The sequence below is a fragment of the Cottoperca gobio genome, chromosome 5 (assembly GCF_900634415.1).
Source record: "Cottoperca gobio chromosome 5, fCotGob3.1, whole genome shotgun sequence".
NCBI lineage: Eukaryota > Metazoa > Chordata > Actinopteri > Perciformes > Bovichtidae > Cottoperca > Cottoperca gobio.
Genome location: NC_041359.1, coordinates 16,018,513 through 16,037,264, shown reverse-complemented (window position 1 = coordinate 16,037,264; position 18,752 = coordinate 16,018,513). Strand labels below are relative to the sequence as shown.

At 37.6% G+C, this 18,752-nt stretch overlaps 3 protein-coding genes across 3 annotated transcripts; 2 read left to right on the top strand and 1 right to left on the bottom strand.

Annotated features, from left to right (window-relative positions):
- Nucleotides 1-364: 364 nt before the first annotated feature.
- On the top strand, nt 365-4,463 carry kbtbd12 (kelch repeat and BTB (POZ) domain containing 12). Its single transcript, XM_029430739.1, is given in 7 exon segments — nt 365-565; nt 1,057-2,212; nt 2,296-2,566; nt 2,953-2,973; nt 2,975-3,104; nt 3,569-3,766; nt 3,854-4,463. Coding segments are annotated over 6 exon segments (1,863 nt in total). The 5' UTR covers nt 365-565; nt 1,057-1,139; the 3' UTR covers nt 4,024-4,463.
- Nucleotides 4,464-5,762: 1,299 nt separating this feature from the next.
- Nucleotides 5,763-9,506, bottom strand: ccdc36 (coiled-coil domain containing 36). Its single transcript, XM_029432114.1, has 8 exons — nt 9,412-9,506; nt 9,052-9,117; nt 8,634-8,772; nt 7,744-7,880; nt 7,563-7,611; nt 7,383-7,467; nt 6,997-7,112; nt 5,763-6,874 (listed from the first exon to the last, which is right to left on the bottom strand). The coding sequence occupies exons 2-8, from the start codon at nt 9,102-9,104 to the stop codon at nt 6,398-6,400; spliced, it is 1,056 nt and encodes a 351-aa protein (XP_029287974.1). The 5' UTR covers nt 9,105-9,117; nt 9,412-9,506; the 3' UTR covers nt 5,763-6,397.
- A 1,898-nt stretch (nt 9,507-11,404) lies between these two features.
- Nucleotides 11,405-18,194, top strand: c5h1orf159 (chromosome 5 C1orf159 homolog). Its single transcript, XM_029430642.1, has 9 exons — nt 11,405-11,602; nt 13,292-13,372; nt 13,466-13,550; nt 14,505-14,600; nt 14,694-14,750; nt 15,048-15,182; nt 15,367-15,392; nt 15,518-15,542; nt 15,875-18,194. The coding sequence occupies exons 2-9, from the start codon at nt 13,301-13,303 to the stop codon at nt 15,976-15,978; spliced, it is 600 nt and encodes a 199-aa protein (XP_029286502.1). The 5' UTR covers nt 11,405-11,602; nt 13,292-13,300; the 3' UTR covers nt 15,979-18,194.
- The last annotated feature ends 558 nt before the right edge of the window (nt 18,195-18,752 follow it).

The following is an 18,752-nucleotide window of genomic DNA, read 5'->3' as shown; positions in this document are numbered from 1 at the left end:
TTGTATGCTTGGCAACTATATCATTTATTAAAATAAAATAATTTAGTTAATAATATTATAGTTGGTGCAAATCGGTTGGTATGAATCGAAGTTAGTAGACAAATCATATTTTTGCGAGAAGTGGGCATACAGTATACTGGGCCTTTAAGAGAGTGCCGTCATGAAATCTGAGTCTGAGCTAGAAGCAATGTTTATTTCAGTCATTCCAGAGCTGCACGCACGTGACCGAGGCAAACAAACTGGAATGGAGAATTACTGTAATCACAAAGTACAACATAATCCCAATGAGTCCAATTAGGAATTTCTAAATAATTCACAATATTTGTCTCATGTCTTAAAGACCAACACTCTCCTGATCACTCAAACCCTTCTGACCTACTTGCTGTTTGCCACAACACTGTCTATTTTGGGTTGTTAGCTCAGAGGGCCTCAGCAGTGGAGGGGGTAAATATCTTTGTCTCGCAATCGCTCAGACCCTCTCTGAACGAACAACTCGGCAACATCAACAACGCATGGACATTTACTTGTCTGTTTAGAACGAAGATAACAGGAGCTGATGACTATGGTAAGGCTTTTACAGGAGAATGTTGTATGACGTGGACAGATGTAGTGCTAACTTAGAAGAGTGCAGATGTTATATGGACAATGGTGGCTTTTTGCTACCATTTGTTATTTCTAAGGCTAATTAGGAATCGTGGTTTATTAGAAATAGGGCTGTTCCAATATCAGATTTTCAGTACATGATTATCAATGTTTAACAATACATTATTATTAATAATAACGATATTATTGCGATACCTAAAGAAAAGAAAATGGTAATAATGCCATCAGTTAAATTCATCTTTAACTTTGTTTATTGTGTGTTTTGTCTCTTTTTTGGCAAAAGTATTTCACTCTACATCTACATTTTCATTGTGAGGATACTTAAGATCAACAAATGTGCATAAATTAAGTTGATTTGACTAGCAGTTTTAGTATTACTAGTACCACTAGCCTGTGCTTATTAATCTGCTGTGTGACATAATATTGATGGATATTTGTTTTTGTTTTTTCCAGAGACAATCTCCTGACCAAGTGTTCAGAGTGCATAAAACTTCATAAATTTGTAAATATTGTTGTAACTAAAAAGTTGAGGCAAAATGGATCTTTCATCTAAACATGGACTGGTGCTGCTGAACCAGCTGAGGAAGATGAGGGAGAGTGAGCATCTGACAGACGTGGTGCTGGTTGCTGAGGGCATCAGCTTTCCCTGTCACCGGGTCGTTCTATCCGCCTTTAGCCCATACTTCCACGTAATGTTCACGTGCGGCCTGCGTGAGTGCCACACCAGAGAAATATTTCTGCGTGACACCCCTGCAGACAGCCTGGCCCTCCTCTTGGACTACATGTACTGCTCAGATCTTCCTCTCACTAACGCCAATGTACAAGGCATCTCTATAGCAGCTTTTCTTCTGCAGATGGACGATGTCTTCAGTCGCTGCCGGCTGCACATGACCGAGAACATGGATGCCTCCAACTGCCTCGGTGTGTATTACTTTGCCCGTGATCTCGGTGCTGAGGATTTGGCTGACCATGCTCAGCTCTTCCTGAGGCAGCACTTTGTCCAAGTCTGCCAAAATGAGGAGGTCCTGGAGCTGGAGGCCCATCAGCTGGGAAAGCTGTTGACCTCTGATGACCTTAATATTTCACGAGAAGAGACCATCCTGGATGTGGTGCTTCGCTGGGTCAAACACTGCACTCTGATGGATGGAGAGGTTCGTAACCTGCACCTTCCAGCGCTCCTGAGGAAGGTCCGTCTGCCACTGATAAACCCTGACTATTTAAGAGAGGCGATGAAGAGGAACACGGCCCTGCTATCTGATGCTGAATGTCTAGAGATGCTCAATCAAGCCATGGATGCCACAGCGATGCATCCCTCAGCTGCACCACGCAAACTAAAGCTGCGCTACGGCATGGAGACAACAGATCTGCTGCTTTGTCTTGGAAACGACAGTGGTGGGATTAGATCACGATATGGCAACTATACTGAACGTAGCTTCTGCTATGCCCCATCCACAGGCCAAACCTACTACATCACTTCACCTCGCTATGCAGAGGCTCTGGGGTACGTGTGTGCCGGGGTTGTAACTGAAAGAAATGACATTATAGTGGCAGGAGAGGCAGGTGCACGCAGACTGGCCCGACAGAAGGACATGAATGTTGAGATTTACAGGTAAGATATTAGGTGACACATTTAATAAATCTGTATTTTCTTGCCCCACAAAGATGGTAATGATTGTCATCTTGGGTTTCCAGGTACAAAGTAGAGGCCCAAGGAAGTTGGGAGTGTCTGACCTCAGCGGAGTACCGTGATTCATACGCTCTGGCGTCACTGGGTGACACTCTGTACCTGCTGGGTGGGCAGATGAAGCTGAAGAACCAGTTTCTCATAACCAACTGTGTGGAGCGATGGTCTCTGCAAGGAGGACCGTGGCGCAGTGCGGCCCCCCTGCCTATGCCTTTAGCCTATCATAGCGTGGTCGGGATGAAAGAGCGCCTTTATGTGATAGGTGGTCGAACACCACAGGTGATGTCAAAATACATTTACCCACGTGGTAACTTCTTAACATTTATTGCGAAATCTACAAAATCAGACTCCATTAACACATTTAATATGAGCGCCAACAGTATCAGGGTTTCTGCAGGTTTCAACCATCTAAATCCTGAATCCAATGGAGCGTTTCATGGATGTGCTCAGGACAAATTCTGACTGGGGGGGAAAACCTTTATTTTTCAATTGTGATTCTGTTTTCCTGCCGAGTGGAAAATAAACACTTTTTAGACCTTTTTAAGGCCTAAATTTCAGACGATTTAATTTTTAAAAGGGCCTGCGCAAACTCTGAGTATCAGTATGTGTCTCCTCACTGACTGCACCTGCTCTGCTTTGTCTCACCCTCCCTCCCCTTCAACCAGTCACACCGGACGGATGATGAGCCCTGACCGTCTTAGTAACCGCCTCCTGGAGTATGATTCAAACACAAATAAGTGGACGGAGCTCGGCCCCATGAAGTACTCAAAGTACCGCTGCAGTGCTGTTGCACTCAATGGTGAAATCTTTGTGATGGGTAAGATTATTTGATCCGTTTTATTTTCAATTTCATTTGGTAAGCATATATAGACACACTATTGTGCTTAGTGGTGTCTCGATATACCGGTATTAGCGATAATTGTGACACTTAGTATTGATATGTTAAAATACACACGACTATATTGTGTTGGCAGAGGTTCGGCCTTGTGGAGTTTTTGTTTATCAGTTCATCCGTTAGCCTTTTCACTATCCAGTAGTGTAAATGTTCTTTTATAAACACTTGTGCAGTTATGGTTAGACTCTCGCTCCAACTCTATATACTCTACATGAATTTAAATTATTTATTTAAAAAAATCTTTCTAGATAAATATCATCACAATAATCATGTAGTGAAAATCTGATATCGTGACAGCCTTAATCCTGCTGCATGAATTAAACTATTGATTTAGATTGTAATTCGTTGAAATGATGCCATTTGCTGATAAAATACCTATTTTGCAGGAGGTATTGGATGCATGGGTGTGGACCGTGGGCAATCACGCCACTGCCTCGATGCTGTGGAGATCTACAACCCAGATGAGAATAACTGGAGGGATGGACCTCCTCTTCCATTTGCACAACTCTCCCTGCGCACAAATGCCTCCAACGCAGGAGTGGTGGGAGGCAAGATCTATGTGTGTGGATACTACAAAGGAGCAGGTAATGAAAGAATATCCATAACCAATGAATGAAAGTATTAAAAAAATGTTTCCAAGTGACTGTATTCTGCTTCATAACTACTTTTAGATCGTCATGATGATATAACAAAGGACATTTTGGAGCTGGACCCATGGGAGAGCCGGTGGACAGTGGTGGCTCGGCACGCTCTGATGCATGACAACTATGACGTCTGCTTAGTGGCAAATCTCAACCCAAGGGCACTCATGTCTCCACCTGCAGACTTAGTTAAACAGTGACACCCCTGTTGAATGAGGTCAATGTCTGAGTGGAAGAATTAGCGAAGGAAATTAATTATTAATGCACTTATTGCTGGGCCAAAGGCATTAATTTGTTCCTGCATGAAAGAGGATCTGCAGTTAATAGTTTGCATGCTGCTATGAGACATTCTCATGTTAATGAGAATAGAAAGATCATTTGTAAATACACTATTTGTAATTTTTTATCTTATTGTGAAACACCTGCAGATTTTGATCACCTGAAACCTGCAGCTGTGTGGCGCACAGAATTATCAGCAACACCAGGAAATAATTTCCTTCGACATTAAACAGACAAATATATAGTTACATATTCAACTAACAACTATTTTCATTATCGATTAATCTGCAAATTATTTTCTTGGTTAAGGTCCTGTCACACATATCCGTAGGACAGAAACGTATGCCGGCGCATACAAAAATTTGTCAGAGTCCAAATACGTCCAACTTCTCATCGGATCAGAAAAGTGAACATATACAGATACGCATGTCTAACCTATTGATAGAGCATCACTTACTTATACAACATGTATCAGATGAATACCCAACGAATGCATAAGATATACAAAAATATGGCGTATACAAAATATCGGCAACGCGCTGGTGTACGTAGATATAAGGTAAGGTATAAGTAGTATTCGTTAAGAGCTCAGTGTGTTACGCTGGGGTGCGTTGTTGAACGCTGATGTTTTGAGCATGTTCAAAATTACCGGACGTACCCGACGTGTGCTTCATAAGATATGCCGACGTTACGTTACGTTAGACATACGTGAATACGGAATACGTAGGTGAATACTTACCTACGTAAATATAGTACGTAAATACCTACATGACTACGTTAGAGGTACGTTAGATATAGGCTACGTCGGCTGACGGTGAATCCTACAGCCACTGTATTGATAACGAGTGGATAACCTATTCCTACCCTATGTTAAGATGATGCCTGACGACGGAGTAACTTATTAAACGTGTTTCTACAGTACAGCTAGCGTTCAGCATGTTAGCCGTTCTCCAGCATCAGCATGACGTGAACCAGATGGCACTTTTCCAGCTCCGTTGGCCAGACGCTCTGATACGTTTTAAATAAGTGATACGCTATCAATGTTTGACATACGTATAATAATTTGTTATGTATTAGTTATATATACATTAGCTACAACACCGCTGTGGAAAAGTTGGACGTATTTGGACTCAGAAACATGCCAGCATATATGAAAATTAGCTAAAAATGTGTCAGCCATACGGAACTGTGTATGTCTGCCGTGTTCGGCGTAACGTCTGCATCCTTCAAACGATCACAACTTACCCTTAATTTATATCAACCTATTGCCAATATTCCGTATGCGCCGGCATACGTTTCTGTCATACAGATATGTGTGACAGGGCCTTTAGTTGATTAATTGCTGAAAGATAGCAAATCGGCCCATTTAAGAGACTCAATCCAGAAAATTATGTATTTTTGCTTAACAAATGTATGAAACGATAATACCGATTCATTTGTCAATCGACTAATCGTTGAATCTCAAGTTATTATGGATTTTGGCACAATTCATACCAAGATTCTGGTAAAGTATTTGGTCTGTTATTGCAAAGAAAAAACTAAAGCTTCAGAATGACTACAGTAAATTGAAATTGGCACATACAATGGAATATTGTATTAAATCAAGTCATTTTTTGTGGTGTGCTTGCTAAAGCAAATGTTTTCTGCTAATAAACATGCTTGCACCTTAGCGATTTTATGGAGAATGGTTATTTATTTGAATACACTCAATTCTTTAAGTTTATTTTTGTTGTCAAATCAGCAGTATAAATACAGAATAAATGATTTTTCATAAGTCAGCAGAGATACTTAAGTGTTACAATATTTTTGAAGTCAGCAGGAAAACTTTAAATACGTGTGTTTGAGAGTCAGTCTGTCCTAAACTTGTCATTAGTACCCTTCTACAATAAACATTTATCAATGTGTTCATTCTTCAATAAACTGAGTAACTCTACAACTTATATAACATAGGTTATAGAAAACAAACATTTCTGGCTTCTATGCCAAAAATAAGAACGCAAATGCTTCTCTCTTCTGAGTCCTTTACTCATCCTCTAAAGGCCTAAATCAACATTACCATCCATGTCAAACAGCTGCCAGAGGCCTTTGGGTTTCACAGAGGTCACAGTCTTGGACTCAGCTGAGAATCTCTCTAAGATGGGTTTGATTCCTGCGAGGCACACGGAGCTGATGCTGTCCTGAGGCCAGCAGCTGAGAGGGGTGATGTGAGCTATGGATCTGATCTCCCTATTCGGGGGTATTTGACAGTCTGGGTTGAGACGGTCTTGGCTGGTTACCATATTTGGATCATGACGCTCACAGAGAGGTATTGAAACATTTTGTTGCTTTGTCACAGTTCATGAGAGGTTGGCCATTTTCATTCGTGACAGTATGCTTACTCCTTTGTGAGAGAACCAGTGGTCTCTTTTTGAGCCTCCTTTGGCCTCTCAGATTGACGTTCCTTTTTGCTATGATAGAGCTGGCATCCCAAGGGGAAACTTCAGCCTGATTGTGTTCAAGGTTGTATGACTTGTGTGTTAGCCGTGTGCCTTCAAGCTTGTTCTCCTGCAGGATGTTGGAGAATGGCTGTTCCAGCCCTGGTGACGTCTGGATGGCACTGTCCGTCACCCTCTCAGGTTTGGGTTTGGCTGAGGGCTCTGAGACTAAGGTGCTAAGCAGCTTCAGAGCCTCTTCGAGCATGTTTCGTTGTGTTTCCTGCTCCTCTCTCAGACAAGCCAGACTATTCTTTAAGCTTTGCAGATTTGAACCAAGTTCTGCTGTGGTGTCTCCACTCTTAATGGTAAAAATTAACAGTCATAAACTCACTAAATCAGAACCATTTAGCTACCAAAATATACTTTCACCTCATTGAAATGACAGCAGTCTTGATTATAAGCTACATGAATACTATTCACCTTTTGCACCCTCTCCTTCAGCTCAGTCATCATCTCTTTCTGGGAGTTCACTTTATCCAGTAAAATTTCAAACTGCTGGGAAATGTCCCTCTGAAGACTGTTGAGATTATTTTGCACTGGGATGAATGGAGGGGAAGAAATGCATGTAAAAAATATATCTTTGATCTTAATGCAATGCGATGAATCAATACAATTAAAACATTTATGGAACCATTCATCATTTTCTAAAGTTAAATATTATGGGTGACTAATGTTTAATCATTGGGAAATGAGCACCATCTACTGGAAATAATAAATGTTTGCATAACAGTCTTTTTACTAAATTGACCTGATGTACACTATGCAGAGAGCAACTCAAAAAATACTTAAAAATAAAGGAAACTTACATGTTGATGAAAAATTGTCAAATTTTTGGAGGACCGCTTGGCACACAGCAGTATTTCTCTCTGTGCCAGCGACCAGTTGTTGGATCTGAAAAACATTGCAGCATTTTTTTTTCATGTTACATCTAAAAAAACGGAGCTGTAATCGAAAAAGTAACAGAATGGATGCCGATCCTCACTTACATTGTTGAGTGTTTCTCGAAAATTACTACATTCTTTGGCTAAAATATCACTGTTAAAGCAAAAAGACAGATGTGAAAATGTCAGAAGTGATAAGGCTTACTTTTATTTAAATACATGTTTATTAATCCCACAAGTATAAATTCAAGATGAATTGTATGTTTCAAGTAATATTGAAATGTACCAGTCAGTTTCTTCATTTTCCTTTTTCTTTTTCTCTTCAAATTTATCCAGTATTCCGAAAGCTTTGCTCTTGTTCTTTATATCTCCAAACAAGAAAGGTTTAGTGTGATAACTGCTTGAGAACATTGGATCACTTCCCTAAAAAAAAAAAAAAGATATATGAGATATGCAACTATTTTTTCACATAATCTGAGTGATGATTAATAAAACTGTATGCACTAATTTTCCTATAAATTGTTTTCCAGATGAGGGTACACTGTATGCTATCCACCAAATGGAAAAAATGTAATGCAAAAAAACAAAAAACAGGTGGCCTCCTAAATAGTTTCACAATATTGTATAATGCAATTTAAGAATATTTGTTAGTCACTAACAAACAATACAGAAACATCTCTGATGATAGAAATGTCTATTGTCTCACAGTATATATTGTCATACGGTTGAAACCTACAAACATCTCATTTGTTGAGCTTGAAAGGGTGGTTTTATTTATTCTATCTATAGTATATTGTCATAATGTAAAGGTGATACTCTTTTGATATATATATATATATATATATATATATATATATATATATATATACACACACACAGTATATATATTTTAATACATTTATGTATTAAATTATTTATGGAACAAAAAGCACATATCAATGTAGCATTAGGTTTATTTATTTTTCTCCCCCCCCAGTACTACACACCCGCAAATTCCCCCTTTGGCTGTCCCATCAGACCCATTACACAGCTCATTTATAATAAATATTATACTGAGTGTAACCTATATGTAAGTAGTAATGCCATTACACTAGAGGGGTTTGCCAATGCATTTTGGTACTCAAAGATATCACTGCCTCACCAATAACCACGTGTAAGAAAGTTGATAAATCTCACCTCTTGTGAACTTTGTTGGGAGGTCCTGGGTGACAAACTCATATCTTGAGACATGCCTTGAGAATTTTCAGGCCAAAACTGAGACCCAAAGAAAAGCTGAGAGTCTGTGAAACTGGAATAGCCGCTGGTAGCCACATTCCTGTTGAATGTGTTGTCCCCACAGGTTTGAATGAGTAAAGAAAACAAACTATTTGTTTTTGCAACAAAACAAAGAACGTGTTTGTATAAATAAGGTAAAGACAATGACACATAAAACATTGCTCTACACATGGAGGGCTTAATTATCAAGTGTTATTACACTGCTTTTCAGATGAAAAATGATTGTACACAGCTGCATGTAGCATTATTCAAAGTTGCAAAGAAGTATTAGCTAATTGGAGGCATAATTCAGTAAATTAGCTAATTTAAGTAATCTAACCTGCTTTCAGTTGCGATGTTCAGCGTTTCTTGTATGTTCCTCGTATGATTCATTGAGTTTGATTACCTGTTTGAAAAGAGAACACATTAGTAGCCATTTAAGCAAGCCGTGTCTTCCTAAGAGCACCAATTAAGCTGCTGACAGATGTGTTGGATTCATGAGTTAGCTCAGTTAGCATAAATGAAAGCGCTTCACTAGCCTAACTTTATTTAACATGGAGTCCATTTAAACTTAAGTTATCATTAACTGTGTAGCTAGAAAACCTTGTCAAAACTTTACCACATACTAGTCATATTAAATTCAGTAGTGAACAATGTTTCTCGTGGATTAAACGCTAAAATATTTATTAAATTGACTCACAGTTCGCGGATGCCGTGATGAAGAGTGGAACGTTGAAAACAGGCAATACGTAAGCTCGCGAGGATTTTAAACTCCCGCCATGTGACATTCCAGAGTGAGGCCAGGCTGTATTCAGGGGCCGTCGGGTAAAAATCCAAGATACTTGATAGGACCAAAACTTCATAGGAGATTTGTGAATTTATTTATTTATTTGCTCTATCAACATTTATTTCCCCAGCACTTACACTAAAGTTATGAGTTCTCAAAATGGTTAGTTATTTAGTTATTTAATTATTTAGTTGCTTGGTTAGTTGATTAGTTAGTCAGTTAGTCAGTTAGTCAGTCAGTCGGATAGTAAGTAAGTGTTACCAATATCATTAATTAATGCAATCCCATTATTAATGCTGTATTCAATTCAAGTGCAGTAATACTAACCCGGTAAGCATGCTGACTAGCTGGCAAATGTAATGGAGCCCTTATTATTGTTATCGATTGCACATGCTCTTTTCCTGCTAAGACGACTTAATATGTCTGTTGTGAGAAAGGTAATTTAATGAAACCTTCACTCATGCCCTCTGGAGGTTGTTGGTGATGTCACTGACAGTTGTTTTAGAGTTTTTCTTTACAGTTCTCACAATTTTTCTGTCATCAACTGCTGATGTTTTCCTTGTTCTACCAGTTCGACATCTATTGCTCAGTACAATACAATACAATACAGGTGGTTTCTTTCTTCTTCAGGACATTCCAAATGGTTGTACTGACTATGGACAATGTTTGTGCATTGGCTCTGATTGATTTTCCATCTTCTCTCAGTTTCAAAACTGTTTGCTTTTCTCCCATAGACAGCTCTCTGGTCTCCATGTTGGTTACACCTTTAAAACTATAAATACAGTCTGTATAGGCAAAAGCTGACGTTCAGTGCTATTTATTGTTTGAATAATCAATGTACAGGACACACCTGGGCAACAAAAAACACCTGTCAGTCACATGTTCCTATACTTTTGCTCACTTGAAAAATGGATGGGTTCAAATAAAAAGTGCTATCTTCTAAGTTGTTTAACTGATCTAGATGTAAATACCTGGAAATAGAAGCTGAAAGACTGATCTTTTTTTTTCTCGTATTCATCTTTTGAAGTCAAACTCAATTGTTTTCAGTGTACAGCAAAAATAAAGGAATTGGCCTCACTGTTCCAATAGTTTTGGATGGCACTGTATGACTGACTAGTGACCATTTAATGTTAATTAAAGACCAACTACTCCTATTAATATTAATACTATTGCACCTTCTTCTAATTAAATTCCCAAATTCTAGACAGGTTGATCATCCTCACCTTTCTTTTCACAGAACAAAACATGGCCAGTCACTTGACCTCAGATATCGTGGTGTACAGATATAGAAAGCCAAAGTACATGTTATCAAGAACTCAGTATCCTCAGAAAATTAATAAAAGGAAATTGTCATCACATTTAATTTATGATGTCTAATTATTTCTTGTCATATATGTATATATATATATATATATATATATATATATATATATATATATATATATATATATATATATATATATATATATATTTCTTCTTCTAATTGTTCCCTGTTTTGTTTTTCTTTCTTTTCTTTGTTTTTAATGGATTGCTTAGTTTTTCTGCTTATTTTGTATACTTCTTTTTGTTGTATTTTTTCAAAATTATTTTAGCTTAGTTTTCTTCCGTTGTATAAACCTGTGTCTTCTTCACTTCTCTTTACACATTTTTTATGTTTTCATTGTCTAGATTATATGCAGATTTATGGATTGGCAATAATATGAATAATAATATATATATGCATATATTATATATATTTATATATTATTATGTATTATTATTATATTTTTAGTAGTAGTAGTTGTTGTAGTAGTATATTTTTTATATTAATTTGAAACCTAATTTGTATTTTTTTCTTGTTATGCTTTCTAATGAATGAATGAAGGATAAGAAAGTGCGGGTTTTATTTTGAAAATCGTACCCGGAAGTGTGCGTACTAAATGGAATCAGGTAGCTATGAGCTACGCACTGAGGACTGTCTGTGGTTGAACTGCGGAGGTGTGCTGATAACAAATCTGCCAAAACTATCAGTGACTTTGTGACAATACCTCTGCAGCAGAGCCAACCTGACGCTGAATAAATCACACCTAGGAGTTTGGTCAGACCAAAGCCTAGTGTTTGGCTGGTGAGTTAACTTTTTATTATGTGCAGCTGTTCAGTCTGTGATTGTAAACATACCCAATGTGTAAAAAAGATTGTAATAGATGATCAAATCTGCCTCTCTAACGCTGATATCATTATTTTAGCTCTGTCTGACGACCTAACTTCATCCCAGTGACAGGTGCTAGCTAGCTAAACACCTTGCTGTGTCCTGTGTAACTCAACTGACGTTGGCACATTGCATGCAATTTTTCTGAGTCATTAAAAATGTTGCTTAACGCTTAAACGTTACCAATAAATTATTCAATATATTAAAAATTAAGTTGTTAAAAGTTGTATCGTAAAGATATGCAGGAAAGTCAGCTGTGTATGTATTTAAACTCTTGTGGTTGTGGGTGACTTATCTGTAACGTTATAGTTTGGATGCAACACTGATCAATATAAAAAAATGTGTTTAACCTTTCCTCACCCAAAAGGGGATTTAACCTGTGAGTGTATTGTGATATCGTCAAAGTTAAAGGTGCAATGTGTAGGTTAATGCCTGTCCGCATGCGCCAAATAAATAGGGGGCAGCATTTCACCACTACTAACAATATTGTGAAATTTTAACATTATTTAGGTGGAGGTTTCAAATGATCCAAGTGTGTTTTCAGCCTCTGCACTGTATATGATTTGCTATCTGTAATATTTTTGAGTATTTTTAAATTGTGAACATAAACTTAAAACTTCTTGGCCTAAACAATCTACATTAACAGAAATCAGTTATAAAAATATAAAAAGAGGGGAAAAAAAGGCAACTTCTAATTAACAGCAGAGTAAGAATACACACAATTCTACCAAACTGCTGAAACTCTGAGAGCTGATCTAAATAACACTGCTATTTTATAATCTTCACGTGCTGCATTGGCCTATAACGTTAGATTAAATGAGCCATCTGTGTGTTTGTGCCAATAATCGAAGGTCATGCAGTCTTTGAAACGTTACGTTTTCATAGTTTGTTTATAAGAGACCAATTTAGACATTCATCTCAAATTTCTGACACTGTTTTGTGACATGGTGTTTAGTAAAACCTGTAAATTAACTCTAAATAAAAACAATATGAGCCTTGTGAGACACCTCAAATGTTATTAAAAGGGTTGACGATTGTTTAAATTTTTTGATACCAGTGCAGAATCGGCAAGATAGATGCTCAAGTTTTGATATACCGTTAAAACTGCGACCTTACTTTAAGAAAATGAATCGTTTTCTTCTACAATACCATTTTTTTCAATTACCAGAAGAAGCTAAACAAATATTTCATGTTGTCGACAAACTATAACCTCTACGGGCCTAAATGATATACAGTTTATCGTCAAGATTGGGATTTAAATCACTAAGTATGTAATTAAAGAATAAGTTATCAAGATGACAAATGTGACCATGGAGGCATTTGATATCAACGGTTTCCACACAGTATGGAAGTTTGATACCGGCCTTTGTTATTAGTTTGTTCAATAAAACGCAGATTCCACCAAATGATTAGAATTATTAAACTGATAATAAAATATATATTAAGTGTGATACATGTATTAGATAAATTCCCAACCAGCCAAATTGTGTTTTGTTTGATCAGTCTTCTTTCCTGTAGGACTTAACAGGTGAAGGTGTGTGTCCTTCAGTGTGCCTCCTCAAAGCCATTGATGTGTATCTAACTCGGGTCTGTTTGATCTTTAAGGCTTCGAGTATGGCTCTGTCATTCCTTTTGGTCTTGGCTGCAACTGTGATTCTTATCAGACCCGAGACACCTGTAACAAAGGTAGTAAATGGATGTTACTCAGCCAAAGAGCTTTTGTGTGCTTTGTTCAGGTCTTGCTGATTTGATAATCTGTGAATGCTGTTCTATCCGTAGGCTTTACATCAGAACTCGCTTGAGTGCTGCGGCGAGAAACAGAGAGCGAACAATTCATGTTCGAATGACACCCACTGTGAACCAGGTAATGTGGACGTTTTCAAAGCTCTGATTCAAGTTGGCAAACTGTTGGAAAAATATTCCTAATAACACCACGAAGTCAGGATCCAAATCAAATAAAAGGGTTTCATCTATATTCTTGCAAGAAGGAGCTGAGTTTATACATACAAAGAATGATCAAACTCACACACATACAGATTGTAAGGCTGCCATGTGTTGCTCAGAGAAGCAACTGTCCCAGCCTCAGTATTTATACCTAATTCAAAGGATAGGAAGTGATGAAGAGCTTCCAGGTCAGTCTTCATTTGTTCACACAAGATGGGGGTTTACAGTAAACACAGATGTGCTGATCAATCAACTCAGGTACTAGACGTGCTAATCAATCGACTGAGGACTGTTCTTTGATTGAGCAGTTCACCTCCTGTCCCCTGCTGTGTTTACACTCTGTCGTTCCTCCTGTGTTTTAACAATTAGTAGTTCCTGTATTTTCCCATCACAAACATATGCAGAATGTCACTAAGAGTTTTGACCTTTTAACATCACTATTATTTAGTCATGATCTGTTGGAGATTAACCAGAGTGAAGTTATGCTCTTGTCATTAATGCTTTGATTACTTTGATAAATAAAATCACATAAGCCTCCAAAGTCCCTATAATATATATTTTTTAGATGTGTCTCACCCTTGATGCTTGGCAATGTGTAAAAACAAAAGAGAGAAGGAAAACAACCTTTTTAGTTTTTGTTAATTTTAAACTGGCAAATTTAAAACTGGATTAGTCCGGCAAATATTCCAGTGGATACAAATACATTGACTATAAATACAATGTATAAAGCAATTCATGTAACCAAATGTGATTGCATGTCATTTATTTCATGTCACTTTCATCCTGTAAATATTGAATTGCGCAGGTGGAATTAATGGTTTGTTGGCACAAGGGTACCAAAGGGTGAAATATGTTCTTGTTTTCACTCCTTCAGGATGCTTCTTGCGTGTCCTTGAGAACAGCAACACTGTTTGCATATTCTGTGACTCAGCAGCTGTGGACCTGGAGAACATAACAGTCTGCACCTACAGTAAGGACAGGGAACAGTCTGTTTTTAAATGGATACAGATCTGAATGTTACATGTTTTTATTTATTTATTTGCCCTCTTTGCGTGCTCACCAGACTATACAGTGGAGAGAAAGAATCACACAACCGTAACTACTGTCATTCCTAAAATTGGTAAGATATCACATCCACAGTCATGGACTGATTTACTCATTTCCTTATTTGTAATAATATTTATTGGCCTTTTCTGTAATGTTTCTAGGATTATTTTTTTAATTCAGTTTCAAGCATAAGAGTCAAAAAAGGAATCGATGTTATGAGGGGTAATATAGTCAGTATTTATTATGAGTTTGCAATTGAAATGAGGTAATAGTAGACCTTTCCACGTGTAAAGAGATGTGTGTGACATTTTTTAAGCAGCTAAGATATTCACCAATATCTTTCATAATTTGTGCTAATGTTTCTGAGCAGGAGGGCCGGGTGTGGCGGCTTCTCTTCTTCTGGGAACACTGTTGATCAGCCTGTTCCTGATCCTCTCTGTTGCCTCCTTTTTCTACCTCAAACGCTCCAACAGACTCCCAAACATCTTCTACCGCCGCAACAAGGGTAATAAGCACTGCACGTCTCTGATGCACTGTAATTATATACAAGCAGGGTTTTGTCGACCCAACACACTCATTAAATTCAATATAATAAAGCATGGAAGAACAACGGTATTGCTATGCTTTAGTGATAATTGATTTTCATTCAGTTAAACTCAAATGTAACAATATCATGTCTACTTTTACAGCCTTCATATTCCAACCAAGTGAAACAGTAAGTCTATTTTATTGTTTTTTTTCACAGAATCACACACTAGAGTATATTTGGAGCTTTGTGTAACGACTGTAATTTATTGTCTCAGCAATGTAAATACCTTTCTGTGTTTCTTTCACTTCTAGGCTGTCATGATCCCCTCCTCGACAGGTAAGACGACTTCACTATCTTCATTGTATACTACCTGTTGTGACTCTCTGACTCTCTGCTGAACAGGTTGTAAGAGTATGTGAAGCCATGAGTAATGCAAAGCAGTCAAAACATTACATAGGAGTATTTAGCAACATTGGTGAGGAGTGTTAAATATTTGAGAACTGATGACAGTCTTGTACTCACAAAACAAAGGGCTTAAAGGTTCTTCTTAAATGAAAACCTGCTAGAAGTGAACTCAAAGACACTATTAGTGTTTCCAGTGCTTGTCTCCTCTTGTTTTTCCTCGCAGGTGACTATATGTTGCCTTTTGTTTTGTGTTTCTTTTGAAGTGAGGAAGCCAAGATATGTCAGAAGGGAGCGGCCCTCTGCGACATCACCACTGAGTAGTGCCGCCGTGCCCACCACATCCACCACCCAGGTTTATGATGTGTAGTTAGAGGAGGAGGAGGAGGAGGGGGTGGAGGAGGGAGGGAGTGCCAGTGCAGGTAGGAGAAAACACTCAGGAAAGATGTTAGATTTTCTTCTTATCATGTGAAGGTTCAGCAGTGTGAAGGAAGACCAGGTGACTCGTACGTAGGTGGCCATATTTAACTGTAGCTGCTTCTGCTGCATTCTCATCACTAGGGCTGTTTCTTTTTCTCTACTTAACAACAGGGTGGTATTGGAAAAAGTATCCACCAATAACCTGTTAAACCTTCTTGACACAGTCTCGAGGATTCATATTCAATGTGTTTTTCACTCAAATAATTTCAGTATTTCTCTGTAAATTTGAAACGTCACAGCTCAGTTTGTATTTTCTTCATACTCATGCAGCGCTTCAGGATTACTTCTTTTTTTTGTTTTTACGTCTAAACACTGTTAATCAGTTTTTATCTGCTGTTTGACAGAGTGTGTTTTAGATGACTTGAATTGATGGGTTTCCTGAACATGTGGACCTGTCTGGTAAAGGAATAGTTCGACATTTAGGGAAAAAGCTCTAAAGCTCACTAATTAAGAAGGTATATCTTTGTATAAAAACCAAAGTGGGAAAAACCACAACTCCACATCGTACGGGCCGGACTATTCCGGCGAATTAATGTTTTTCCACAAACAAGATATAAAGTTGTGGTTGGTGAGCTTTAGAAGTGCTGGAAGGCGGATTTTGTTACCTTTAGACGGAGCCAGGCCAGCTGTTTTCCCATGTTTTCTAGTCTTTATGCTAAGCTAAGCTAACTGGCTGCTGTCGATAGCCATATTTTTAACAGATCCGAGAGAGGTATCGCTCTTCTCATCTAACTCTCTGCAAATAAGCGTATTTCCTAAAATGTCAAACTATTCTTATAAAGATAATATTTAATAGAGATGGTTGAGCGACAGTGATTTTTCTTGTGAATCTTTTTTTTTGGGGGGACAAAGTGACAGCCCAGTGACATTTCGTGTTTGCTAAATAGGATGTTATTTACATGTGTGATATTTATTTACATTTTGTAACACTGAGTTTTACTGATTACAATCAGACCAAGAGAATAAATGATGTGTCCAATAGCAGCAGAGTTCTTCTGGTGGACCTGGACATTTTAGGGAGAGTTACTAAAGGCACTGTGCAGATGATTGTTTGATTGCTCTTTATGTTTTTATTATTGCATTTTATTTATTATTTTTGTGAGCTTAACCAAGGTGAATGTATTGCACATGTACAACAGATCATGCGTCGCATCATAAATTGCATTCCACAACATGAAAGAGGTGAAGTCATATTCAACAAAAGGAATCATATTTTCATAGGAAGGTCTGTAATCTGACAACACATTTTTAAAATGTCAATTTTGTTTCATGAAGTACATTTAAATTCCAATAGATTTCTCTCTCAAAACATAACCTTACTGAATCCTCGTGCACTTTATTTGTCTGAGGTCATCTAACTAAATAAGAAATACTCGAAACAACTAGTGTGATTGAGATATTTATTTTTTGTATCGATGGAAACATTATTGTTGCATTACTTGACTACTATTAACTTTTTGCCAAATGTTGTCTGAAGAAAATGGCTTTTACTGTTTGCCATTACTGTGATTACTGTGCCATTATGAGCTTTAAATGCAGCCAGGAAACCTTTAATCATGATATGATGAATAATTGGGTATTTTAATTATATCCAGTGGCCTTTACTGTACACTATTCTAAAACAAGGCTAGATATTAAATAGATTTAGTTGCTATTTAATTACATATAGTTTTGTATCTTGACAACACTAAAGCTGTCTTCAGTAAATGTGAAGCAACATGAAGTGAACGAGATAAAAAGGCAGCAATCATTCCATGAATATTCCCCTTTTTGCTTAATGTGTTTGCTGTTGTACAGACAACCATGAGCTGAAACCATGTACATATTGTTTTATACAAATGATGTATTGTTTTTGTAATGATGTATATATTCTAGTTTTAATGCCATGAAGAATGTTCTGAAGATGTATGTAATGTTCGGAGAAATAAAGCACCTTTCCATAACCATTGTTTCCCTCCGTGCAGTTATATGAAATCTCACGCTGCTGTTTTGGTGTGTGTGACACTATTTAGTTTAAAGTTCATATTGTTCAAAGACACATTTTAATAATTGTAATATGTTTCTTTTGTCATTCATGCTGCTAATAATAAAAAATGCCTCACTGTGTGCCAGACAAGAATAATCTTTTCTACATGATCGACAAGTTATTCTGATTACTTTATAAATTCCCTGTTTGGTTGAGTCCAGTATACATCGCGGTACTTCTATTGTCTCTATATAAAGAGAAAATATACCAATACAAGTCTCAATGCTCTGATATGCACTCGAGAGAAATATAGAGAAGCTGGACATCACTATCAATGCGCAGATCTCTGCACTGGTACAAATTCATCTATACATCTATGCTTGGACTGCTGCCCATCTACATACTCACTTACATTTCACACAAACAGTACAGCTATGGGCTACGATCTCAGAACTACACTCTGTCCGTCCCCTCAATTCGCACGTAACTTGGAAAAAAGGCCTGAGGAGATTTTAAACTCATTAAAAAAAATCTGGAGAATTGATCTGTCGGTGTTTGTTCTCGCAATACCTAATTCTACGCTCTTTGCAATTTCAATTACAATTGTTTTTATGACGTTGCCTCTGTGTTTAGTGTCCTGTCTGTCTGTAACTTTGTATGGTACTGTTACCATCTGATCAGGTTTCTCTTAAAAATGA